At 37.2% G+C, this 12,538-nt stretch overlaps 2 protein-coding genes across 2 annotated transcripts in view; both read right to left on the reverse strand.

Moving 5' to 3' along the window:
* Positions 1 to 78: 78 nt before the first annotated feature.
* LOC307161853 (polymeric immunoglobulin receptor-like) lies at positions 79 to 1,928 on the reverse strand (the record flags this gene model as incomplete). The annotated part of the gene is made up of 4 exons (XM_079876789.1): positions 1,858 to 1,928; positions 629 to 943; positions 211 to 519; positions 79 to 128 (listed from the first exon to the last, which is right to left on the reverse strand). Exons 1-4 carry the CDS (start codon positions 1,901 to 1,903, stop codon positions 79 to 81), a joined length of 720 nt encoding a protein of 239 aa, XP_079732915.1. The 5' UTR covers positions 1,904 to 1,928.
* Positions 1,929 to 7,373: 5,445 nt separating this feature from the next.
* The window catches only part of LOC307161854 (polymeric immunoglobulin receptor-like), a gene marked incomplete at both ends in the record, with an annotated part of 42,625 nt that continues 37,460 nt past the window's right edge, over positions 7,374 to 12,538 (reverse strand). The window contains 8 exons of the mRNA XM_079876790.1: positions 7,374 to 7,495; positions 8,173 to 8,232; positions 8,702 to 8,802; positions 8,933 to 9,019; positions 9,110 to 9,146; positions 9,812 to 9,870; positions 10,166 to 10,211; positions 10,294 to 10,602. Of these exons, the coding sequence (XP_079732916.1) occupies positions 7,374 to 7,495; positions 8,173 to 8,232; positions 8,702 to 8,802; positions 8,933 to 9,019; positions 9,110 to 9,146; positions 9,812 to 9,870; positions 10,166 to 10,211; positions 10,294 to 10,602 (821 nt within the window). The remainder of the gene's footprint in view (positions 7,496 to 8,172; positions 8,233 to 8,701; positions 8,803 to 8,932; positions 9,020 to 9,109; positions 9,147 to 9,811; positions 9,871 to 10,165; positions 10,212 to 10,293; positions 10,603 to 12,538) is intronic.

Below are 12,538 nucleotides of genomic sequence, written 5' to 3' on the forward strand. Positions count from 1 at the left end.
GGGAACAGGATCAACAGGTTTTTGTGCTACAAAAGTGTTTAGATGCATTTGATTATTTTAAATGGTCAAAAAGTACACCTACTTGTCTGTCTCAGGGTCAGATGGTGTAGTTGTTGGAATATGTGTCACTGAAAGGAGAAAAACATGAAGTTATTTTTAGGCCATTAAGAGTGTCTCCATTTTTATAGCAGAACTGATTTGTGATCTTACCAGGTTTGGGTTCATTGACAGTGAGTTGAACAGGAACCCGGAGATCTCCAGCAGAGCAGAGGTACCATCCAGAATCACTGAGTCTCAGTCCAGTCATCAACACAGTGAAGGAGCTTCTCCTATCATCACTGATCTGGACTGATGATTTCTGGGATGTGTCAGTCCTCTTCTCAGTGTAACAGCTCTGATCTTTATATCTGCACCACTGTTTGAGTTTATACTTATATCCAGAAGTGTAGAAACACTGGACACTGACATTATCACCTTCATGTCCAGATACACGGCTGCTCTTCACAGACACATCAGGAGCTGAACACAGACAGCAAACAAACAAACAAAGTTGAATTTAGTATTTTGTTAAATCTAATCAGGTATCTACTGAAGCATAAAACCACATATCACAGAAAATAGTCTTTACCTTGTTGAACAGTTAAATACAAATATTTTCTGTCATCTGGTTTTGCATGAATCTCCACAGCGCACCAGTAATGTCCAGAGTCTGAAGATGTTGCATTGTTGAGTTTCACAGTAAAAATATTGTGGGCTGGATAATCAGTTATTGTCCATTTCCCTGTATCGTTTGCACGGGCTGTGATTTGACAGAATGCCCAAGTAAACCCTCTACACCAGAACTTTGAGTTTAGTTTATACTGACTGTCATACAGACACGGGATTGTAACAGATCCTCCTTCTCTCACAGTTACATGATCTAATGTCTTCATGCTCAAAGTTTCTGTAGAAAACACACACACACACACACACACACACACACACACACACACACACACACACACACACACACACACAAATATGTTATAAACAAGTCTTCTACTTTAGAACACTTAGCTTTAATGATATACTGGTACAAATACCTAAACACACTTTTCAAATTAAATAAAAAATATATGCATCAAATAATTATTTGTTCAGCGTGTTCAGTGGTTTTTATTTGGTTTGACCTCCTGCCGCCATTAACTTATGGATGTGTTTGATGTTGGTGAACTTGCAGGTGAAATATGGAAAGGGGGACTTTTTAAGTTTAATACAATATAATGTAACATAATATGACAATATGAAAGTGTTAAGTCATGGTCTGAGGAAGGTGATTTTAGAAACAGTGGGATATAGACATCAAATGAAATGGTACATTTGTGTTACTAGGTGGGTTAATTAGGTGGGTTTTTAAAAAAAAAAAAAAAATTTTTTATCACTTTTACTCAGGACATGCTAGCTGGCAACAAATGATTCCATTCATTGTGCTAAGCTAAGCTAGCGCCGACCCTGTCAAACTAAAACAACGCATGCACTGAGACAAAAATGCATTTGCCCACCTATCTAAATGTGGGAAAGAAGGTGAATAAGCCCTATTTCAAAAAACGGTGGAGTGTTCCTTTAAGCTTTTGAAAGGTTTTTTATGCAATGTTCAAGTCTTACACAGCTGGATATAAACTGAACAGTGCTGTAAAGTAAAATATATTATACACACTTATAATCAAATCTACATGCAGTACTTGCTCACCCTGTTGTCTTTAAGAAGTGAAATCAATCAGTAAATCAAGTATACAAAGAAACAACCGAAGAACAGGGTAGTTTATAAAAACAAACACAAAAGCATGTTTTGAGGGAAGAATGTAATTTCTTTCTTACCTGCAGTGTAAAGTAAAACACCAAGGAGAATCGGAGGAAGAGCCATGTGACCGTCCGAATGAGTAAAAGACAGAACCTGAAATGAAAATCTGACTTCCTCTGACCTCTGATAATGAGCCGTTCCTGTTTCTGCACTCATTTATGTAATGAAAACTGAAGTCAGCAGAGACATCATCAATCCTGCACACACACACACACACACACACACGCGCGCGCGCACACACACGCACACATAGGAATGCTATGGTTTGACAGTATTTTAGTTAAACATGCACTTGAAAAGGTTCGGATCAAAGCAAAGAGTCGAGGCAGCCTTACAGTACAACACTTCCCAAAGAAATATGCACAAATATAATGTACAAAACACTGAATCTGAAGGCCTTATAGATTATTGACCCTTTATTCATAAAAAGAGATATTTTATATATAGTGCATGGTGTGCTTCATGCATCTTACGAACCAGGCAGAACAGAACATATACAAACATCTTATTTCATTCTCCAAACTAAAATTACAATTCCACTCTTGTTTGGGTATCAAGCCCAACAAAACATCACTGACACACATTCAGACAAGAGTCAGGTGAGGTGTGAAATGTAAAAAGCAGAATTGAGAACCTTTTCATACATTGTCAATTTCAGGGTGTTATGAACTGCTCAGAGACTTGGGGTGAAGATCCAAATGCAGATTTATTGGGACAATGCAGCATCATAATACATATTACAGGAAAAAGGTCAAACACACGGGCAGAGACTCAAAAACTCAAGACACAGGAAACTAGGATAACGCTCAGACCTGCAGTGCAACAAGACATTTCACAAAGTAAGAGTGAATACACAGGGCTTAAATAGACAAAAGTGAACAAGATAATAACACACAAGTGGAAGTATCAGAACATGATTATCCAGGCAATGGGTTATGGGAAATGTAGTTCATGGTGAGATAAAGCAGAATGATGGAGTGCCCTCAGCTGGTGGTTGTGACACAGTGACAGTTATCACAGATATGTAAAATAAATGGATACATAACATTGGCTGGCCAAAATAATTTTAAAAACGTTTTTTTTTTTTTTTTTGTCATTTCATAACCATTTTAAATTTCGCTTTGAAATAGCAGGTTCCATTGTGACAACATGCCCCACTACACTCACCTAAAGGATTATTAGGAACACCATACTAATACTGTGTTTGACCCCCTTTCGCCTTCAGAACTGCCTTAATTCTACGTGGCATTGATTCAACAAGGTGCTGAAAGCATTCTTTAGAAATGTTGGCCCATATTGATAGGATAGCATCTTGCAGTTGATGGAGATTTGTGGGATGCACATCCAGGGCACGAAGCTCCCGTTCCACCACATCCCAAAGATGCTCTATTGGGTTGAGATCTGGTGACTGTGGGGGCCATTTTAGTACACTGAACTCATTGTCATGTTCAAGAAACCAATTTGAAATGATTCGAGCTTTGTGACATGGTGCATTATCCTGCTGGAACTAGCCATCAGAGGATGGGTACATGGTGGTCATAAAGGGATGGACATGGTCAGAAACAATGCTCAGGTAGGCTGTGGCATTTAAACGATGCCCAATTGGCACTAAGGGGCCTAAAGTGTGCCAAGAAAACATCCCCCACACCATTACACCACCACCACCAGCCTGCACAGTGGTAACAAGCCATGATGGATCCATGTTCTCATTCTGTTTATGCCAAATTCTGACTCTACCATCTGAATGTCTCAACAGAAATCGAGACTCATCAGACCAGGCAACATTTTTCCAGTCTTCAACTGTCCAATTTTGGTGAGCTCGTGCAAATTGTAGCCTCTTTTTCCTGTTTGTAGTGGAGATGAGTGGTACCCGGTGGGGTCTTCTGCTGTTGTAGCCCATCCGCCTCAAGGTTGTGCGTGTTGTGGCTTCACAAATGCTTTGCTGCATACCTCGGTTGTAACGAGTGGTTATTTCAGTCAAAGTTGCTCTTCTATCAGCTTGAATCAGTCGGCCCATTCTCCTCTGACCTCTAGCATCAACAAGGCATTTTCGCCCACAGGACTGCCGCATACTGGATGTTTTTCCCTTTTCACACCATTCTTTGTAAACCCTAGAAATGGTTGTGCGTGAAAATCTCAGTAACTGAGCAGATTGTGAAATACTCAGACCGGCCCGTCTGGCACCAACAACCATGCCACGCTCAAAATTGCTTAAATCACCTTTCTTTCCCATTCTGACATTCAGTTTTGAGTTCAGGAGATTGTCTTGACCAGGACCACACCCCTAAATGCATTGAAGCAACTGCCATGTGATTGGTTGATTAGATAATTGCATTAATGAGAAATTTAACAGGTGTTCCTAATAATCCTTTAGGTGAGTGTATATTGGTCATTGTAGAATGAGTCTGAATCTTTTATCTTGGGTAATAATTGCAGGCATTTTCTACAGCTTTTTGGCTTAATTCGAATGACTTCTAAAAAAAATAATTATACATATTCACTGATAAAGTCGAAACCATAAAAACATGTACAAAGTTCAAATCCAAAGTAATTCAACAAGCAAAATAAATAATGACGAATGCAAATAAGACTAATTTGTATAACAGACTAAAACAACCCATAAAAGACTGTTCAAACACGGTTTATTTAACTGGTCAGGTTCATATAGAGGGCAAGCATTTGTTAGTGCATTAAACAGATTTTTAAAGGGTACACATTTTTCATGTTGAAAGACAAACTGAAACTTTGTTTCCAGGCTTAAAAAGATAAAAAAGACAAGTAACCCACTTCACTGACTCTTTGAAACTAAACAAAATAACGCCCAAAAAAGCAAAGGGAAGCATTTGTATCCCTCATTGTTTTTCCAACTCATTGTATCATTCCACTCTTTCAATAAAAACACACTGATTCCTTCAACAGCCACACAAAGCACCAGTTGACTAAACCCAGCAAAAATCTTAACCCCCTCCTTCTCCTCCAGGAACGCCACAATCTGAGGGTTTTTAAGGCTTCTCATTATCCTGAAACACCTGCCTCCACTGATCATCTCAACCCACATCATTAGCCCATTACAGGGGTGTAGATCCCAAACAGAACCAGAAGAGGGAGACAGAGACTCTATAGAATACAGCACAGTAGAACAACACACTCAAATAATGCCTGAATTACAAGTATATACCCAATAAAAATCATCATTAAAATGCTAAACTATGCTGGTCAGTAACAATATAAATACATCATATGATACACACGAGACTGAACTAATTAAACCATTTAACTTAGTTAATGTACCCATAATTGCAGAATATTACAGAGAACCGGCGCTGCATGGTCTCTATAGCATCTAAAGGCAGATATTAAAGGGTTAGTTCTGAGGTTAATCTGAGCTTTCTGTCCCTCCATTGACAGCCAACGCAACTTCCACTTTCAATAAAACTGAGGTTAAACCACTGGAGTCACATGGATCACTTTAATGATGTCTTTACTACCTTTCTGGGGCTTGAAAGTGGTAGTTGCTTAGCTGTCAATGGAGGGTCAGAAAGATCTCAGATTTCATTAAAAAGAGCTTCATTTGTGTTCCGAAGATCACAACGAAAGTCGAACGTTTTTGGAAAGACATGAGGATGAGACATTAAAATATATACATTTTTAGGTGAACTATCCCTTTAAAAATTTCAGGAAGTTTCACATCAGAACTTAAAGAAAAAACAAAAACATCACTGAGATTTTAAAAAGTTACAATGAGAACATCACACATATGAGATGATTGTTGAACAGGTCAAGGCATCACGAATGATACATTACTTGGTTTTAAAAATTGTTGATATAAATTTGAGCAGATGAAGAGGTACATGGTAAAACTGTAGATACAATTCACCATCAGATGGCGTCACACTTACAGGACAGATGTGTATTAGGCTATATGAGCAATTTTACGTCCTTATTTATTGTGCAATTAAAATTAATTCAAAACAAAACATAAATAAACTAAAAAGTAAAATAACTTATTTTTTTGTTGTTTTGTTTTTTAAATGAACTGTAATTTAATAACTACTAACAAAATTGCATTTCTGTAAGCCTACAATTTATGTAGGTCTAATTTGGACTTGCATGAAAATAAAAATGAAGGTTTCAGCTCTTTCTAACGTGTTGTTGTGTCACTTTTGTCCTCCATTTGGTCAAGAATCCATTCTGGAATGTCCCTGTGATGTAAAGATGCAGAGAAATGAAATGCACTTCTATGCAAGACTGGAATTATTCATTTTGTTTCAACTATAAAAGCCAACTATATTTAACACACACACACACACACACACACACACACACACACACACACACACACACACACACACACACACACACACACACAACGCTGACACATTTACAGTTTTAGCTGATACAACCTGTTAACTGTCAGTGTCCCACCAGTGGGAAGCTTAGTGCTCTTTTTTATTGCCTTTTTTTCCTATCACATATTTTATTATTCATCTTAAATTAGGTATCATTCGAAAGCTTAAACTACGGTGGCCGAGAGAGCTCAACTAAAGAAAACACATGCAAATAGAGAAAAACACCAGCAAATTAGGAAAACGTGCTGCAAAAACTAAAAACGCACTCACAACGCTAAATACGTGTCTGTATTTGCAGCACGTGTGTGTTATCAAACTGATGATGTTTTCTTAATTTGCTGGTGTTTTTTCTATGTGCTTGTGTTTTCTTCAGTTGCACTTGCAGCACATTGAGTGATCTCAGTATTCATCTTGTTCAACTCAGACATTGCCTTACGATGAAAGCGGTAGTTCAGCGGTGTGCACCTCAGGATCTCTAGGGCTGAATCCGAAATCGTCCCCTAATCCCTCATTCACTATTCCCTACGTTAGTCCACTAACACTGTTCACTTGAGGGAGAGAATGAAAAGGAGTGAGTGAATTCGGACAGCCGTTGAGCGTACATCGGTTGTACACTCTTTATTGCACTAATTGCGGTGCATTATGGGATTGAATAAGTGCACTCAATAACGTCCACTATGGTTTCGGACACCACTACAAATGGCTGTCCTCTCAAATAATGCCCTATTTGTGGGTATAGGGGGCGATTTCAGATTCAGCCTAGTACTTTCTCTCTTTGTTCAGTTTGTTCGGCCTCGTCAATACTTTGTGGAAGTTTATCCTGTGGTCCTGTTGCCGATATTAAAGAATTTTGACCCTTCATCTTCATACGCGTGTTTACAACAAACCATGACACTTGGTGGCTATTTTTAGTAGGCCTATAGCCAACTTTGCAACACAGCTTGGTTAGCATGTGGTTTTGATGTTTTAGCAATTTCAGAGTCCAAATTGTTTTGTAAAATATATATTTTTGCATAAAATAAGTTTAGTACAGAACATTTTCTTTACAGTAAACTTAAAGTAACTTTTTTTTAAAGTGTTTTTACTTCAGCAATCTTATTCCAAAGTGACATTTAACAGGTTTACACTAACTAAAAACTGATATGGTACAAATAGATTTATTATTAATTTACAGTCAATTACTTTCATTTGCTCATAACTTCATTAAGAAGGAGCAGGGTGTGTATGGATATGAACTCACAGCCTTTCGAGGTTTTTTCACAGAGCTGTAGATCACGTCGCCCTCTGGATCCACTGACGATAAAGCCTGTGAATAAACATGATCAGCTTAAGAATAAGAATTCTGAGGATTTCCATTTCTTTCCTTTTTAGCATTTAGTAATTAATTTGCAATAAACACTTTAAATATAAATCATAAGTGGGCATTAAACCCAGTTATTTCCAACTAGGATTCAAAGCCTATCCCAATCCTTCCTCTTGTGTCAGACATGAGCTGTAAATGATGTGAAGAAACTGAATCTCAAAATAGAAAATCCAAGTCCACCTTCAGTGTTCCTCAAGGTAGGCAAAAGTTTTTTGTGCTAATTTTAATTTCCTGTCGCTGTGCATGCACTTTTATTGTATGTGGCAGTGTAAACAACAGCTCAAAACTCTTTTATTTAAAGGCTAAATTTACTTCACGTAGACAATTCCCACTGCATTACTGCAAACAGTATCGATGATGTCACTAAAGTTATGTGCAGTTAAATATCCCAGTGTGTATATTTGTGTAACAAGTGTTCTTCTCACCAATACGCTTGTTGTGCGTTCTGGAGTTTGATGTGTTTTATAGACACGATATTGTTTCTTAATCAAATGTGTTGACCCCCCTCCCCCAGCACCCCATCCTAAAACAAGTTTCCCTTTTGATTTGGACAAACAGGACGTCCCAGCCCAAACTGCAGTGTGACTCAGTCATTCAGAGCATTCAAAGACGACACTTACTGCCTTCTGAAAGATCACAGAACTGTAAATCACCGAACAACCGTCCACTGAGGCCGAAGACTGTGAAGAAACACAACTGACGATCATTAATGTTCAATCATCATCTCAGTAAATGTCTACAGAGAGGACTGGTGACTTACAGTAGCGGCTGCTGGACTGATGGATGTCATCTGGTTTTCAGAGGCGGTCTGCATCAAACACAAACACAGATTTAGATTATTTTCTGAAGATCTCTGAACTCCATCAGTGTGTAAAATACTTACTGTATTACTGGTGGTGTTAAAATGTTCTTCTTCTCTAATGTGACCCCTCTCTGTCAGAGTGAGATATGAAGATTAAATATCATAATATTTTCCATAGACACTGTTAAAGAAAAAACGTTTTTTTTTTTGTATTGTTGTGAAAACCAGCTTTTGGAAACTTTATTTTTAAGATTATACAATTACAGTTGACAGGGTTTATGAATGGCATATACAAAAGATATAAAATACTTGATTCTGTCCTCCATATGTGTAAAGAGAAAACTCACCCGGCTTCTTTCTCAGCCTCCAGGTTACCATTACACTGAGAAAAACAAGCAGGAACAGCACAAGCGTCGCTACAAGACTCATGAGCAGAATCACATCATGCCTGTAGTGATGGAGAGACATATTTGTGTTTATCATACAGAACTATTCTCATATTGTGCAGAAAGTTCCTCTGTTAAAGCTTTGTTTCTAATTTAGAGATGCAATACCAGCAAATTAATTAATTTACATGCCTTAAATAGTTGTTTTGCTCATCCTGGCGGTGTATTTCTGTATTAATAGTTGCTGAGGCTTGTGTTAGAGATGGATGAGCTTCATCTCTGCAATTAAAATTAACATTTCATTATGTTGACATGTAATAGTTTGATATCAGTTGCTATGAATGACTGAATAACAATGTTCACACTTACATGTGTGTCTCAGGTCTTAAATCAGTAATCATAACTGCTGCCAACAACAGAAACAGAGAAACAAGTTTCTTAGTGTTATCATTAATGAAAGAAGCTGTATGTTATGGGAGCCCGTTTCCACCACATAAGTAAAAAAACTAATGCTTTTGTAAATCATAATTATGACATAAAAAGTTGACTTTATGTCATCATTGTGTTTTTTGATGTCATAATTATGACTTTTTTTCTTATAATTTAGACTTATGTCATAATTGTCTTTTATAATTATGAATTAAGCATGATTTTATACATTTTTCATACTTTTTAATGTCATAATTAAAAATGTAGTCGTAATTATGACGTTTTGTTATAATTTTGATTTATGTCAGATAATTTAGACTTTTGTCATAATTCTGACATTTTATAGAATTTCAGCTTTTTGTCACAATTATGACTTTTTATCTCATAATTTAGACTTTATCATAATTATAATTATTATCATAAATTCTACTTTTATGCAATAAATATGATTTACTTAAGCATTATTTTTCTCCGTATGTGGCTGAAATTGGCTTCCATTGTATGCAGTGCATCTAAACAACGACTGTCTCCAGAGTATTTTTTTTTTCTGATGGATAAATGATTACACATGTCATTTCATAATTGGTAATTAAACACATTAAAAATTTTTGATCTGATTAACCCAGTTCAGCTGCTCCTTACTGTTTATTATTTCATTCACACTTGTGGGATTTCTGTTTGCAGATGTCTGAGTTGTGTACCTGCAAAACAATATAAAAAGAGAGAGAAAAATATGTTCACTCAAAAATGAAAGTACAATCGAGTCTTATCATTCCAAACCTGTATGTATACTTTATATTCTTTCTTCTGTGGAACACAAAAACAATGTTGTATGCTCTTCTCGTGTACTTCTTTCTTTCCTTAAAAAATACCTAATCAGTCCAAATTGTGAACAAATCATTTAGACCAGTTTTGGGAACAGGATCAACAGGTTTTCGGGCTACAAAAGTGTTTAGATGCATTTGATTATTTTAAATGGTCAAAAAGTACACCTACTTGTCTGTCTCAGGGTCAGATGGTGTAGTTGTTGGAATATGTGTCACTGAAAGGAGAAAAACATGAAGTTATTTTTAGGCCATTAAGAGTGTCTCCATTTTTATACCTGAACTTATTTGTGATCTTACCAGGTTTGGGTTCATTGACACTGAGTTGAACAGGAACCTGCAGATCTCCAGCAGAGCAGAGGTACCATCCAGAATCACTGAGTCTCAGTCCAGTCATCAACACAGTGAAGGAGCTTCTCCCATCATCACTGATCTGGACTGATGATTTCTGGGATGTGTCAGTCCTCTTCTCAGTGTAACAGCCCTCATCTTTATATCTGCACCACTGTTTGAGTTTATTCTTATATCCAGAAGTGTAGAAACACTGGACACTGACATTATCACCTTCATGTCCAGATACACTGCTGCTCTTCACATACACATCAGGAGCTGAACACAGTCAAAAAGACAATAAGATTTGTCCATCAATTGTCTTATATAAAATGTCTGGCTATAAAATGTAAATAGGCCTATCTAAATTTCCTTGATATTGATTTATTTGATATTTGTAAGTGTTTACTATATGGTTGGTAAAACACAATAAAACTGTTTTTTTTTTTTAAACAGTTACAGTCACAGAACTGAAAAATGTGGAAGTTTGGTTCCTGTACTATAGAAAGTTCATTCTTCAATTGATATGCAGGAACGCTGTTCTAAAATACTAAAAATTTACAAAAAATAACTAAGTAAATAAAATAGTTTTTGTTTCCGTATTCAAAAAATGTCTCCTGCACTAATACCGCTTAACTGCTTTTTTAAACCACATTCAGCGAGTAATGTGATCCAGAACGAATCACTCTTATGAGACGGTTCTTTTCAGTGCATTAAAAAATAGGCTACAGAGCAACCAGTCCAACTCCAGAATCAATAGGCTTGTTTGAGAAGAGAAAAATCTGTGCAGAAGCGATCACCGCAAAATGCATGCCGGTTAGAAATGTGTCCGAGTGGTCCTGTACCATATAGACTGTATAAAAGGCTCTGATGTCCTGTTGATGTAGGCGATGTAAAAAAACTCTTGCGAAGGCGAGGCGGACGTGTCGGATTCTGCAGTTGATCTCCACCGACTGCGCTGAGTAAAAGCACGATGGGAAACGATTTGCTGACGACACAGCTTAATGTTCATTGGTTTAAACAACCGTAATATATTTCTTTTATAATTTGATTTTAAAACCCTGATATCCTGCTTTTATGTGTAAATGACGTGTGACTATTCCTAAACTTTCTGACAGTGCGATTTCTCTATGGGTTATGTGATTGTTGTCATATTTAGGCCAGTACAAATGTATTTTAAATGGAAATAAATAACAAGTACTTTGGGTGTCTCGTTCATCATATTTATTTTCATATAAAAGCAACAGAACTTAAGCAACAGTTTATCAGCAACAAAGCGCACAAGTGTGAATCCCGCGATATCCACCCTTGATATCAAAGGTGTCTGATCCACTACGAGAAGTTTTATCTTTAAGATGTGTGTGACCATCATATGGACAGTAAAAGAGCACACACAATCCCTATTCTAATTGGAATGGAATGGTAAAAGCGTGTTGGTACGTGACAGGAGGCCCTACGGTGGCTGAGAGAGCTCAACGCACTGCAACTGAGGAACACACATGCAAATAGAAAAACACCCGCAAATTAAAGGGGTGGTTGATTATGATTTCACTTTTCTAACTTTAGTTAGAGTGTAATGTTGCTGTTTGAGCATAAACAACATCTGCAAAGTTACAACACTCAAAGTTCAAAGCAAAGGGAGATATTTTCTTTTATTTAGATTATCAAGACAGAATATGCTAATCAATGACTAGAAGATAACTACACATAAGTTACATAAATTCACCAACTAACCATTCAGAAATGTTGTCTACATGTTGTCACTTCTTCTTGAGTCTCTCCATCTTTCTGACTCCGGTTTGAACATAAAAGGCTAAAAGTTTTTGAAATTTTCAGTGCGTGTCTGTGTGAGGTAAAAGGACACAAGCTCTTGAAGCTCCGCCCCCTGTACCGGGAGCAACAGCTCATTTGCATTTGAAGGAACAGACACAAAAACGGTTGCGTTTTTGCTCACCCTCAAAAAGTGACAACTTTAACATGCTATATAAAAATATATGTGGGGTATTTTGAGCTAAAACTTCACATAAACACTCTGGGGACATCAGAGACTTATTTTACATCTTGTGAAAAGGGCATTATACCACCCCTTTAAAGTCCGCGTGAACCGGAAGTTGCAAACGACTTTTCTCCAGTGCTGTGACGTATTTCCCAGTGAAACGGAATATTGAACAGAGGGCAGGGTTTTACTCTAGCGCTCCTCCTCTCCATCTCTCGC

The sequence above is a fragment of the Squalius cephalus genome (genome assembly GCF_949319135.1).
Source record: "Squalius cephalus genome assembly, chromosome: 7".
Lineage (NCBI taxonomy): Eukaryota > Metazoa > Chordata > Actinopteri > Cypriniformes > Leuciscidae > Squalius > Squalius cephalus.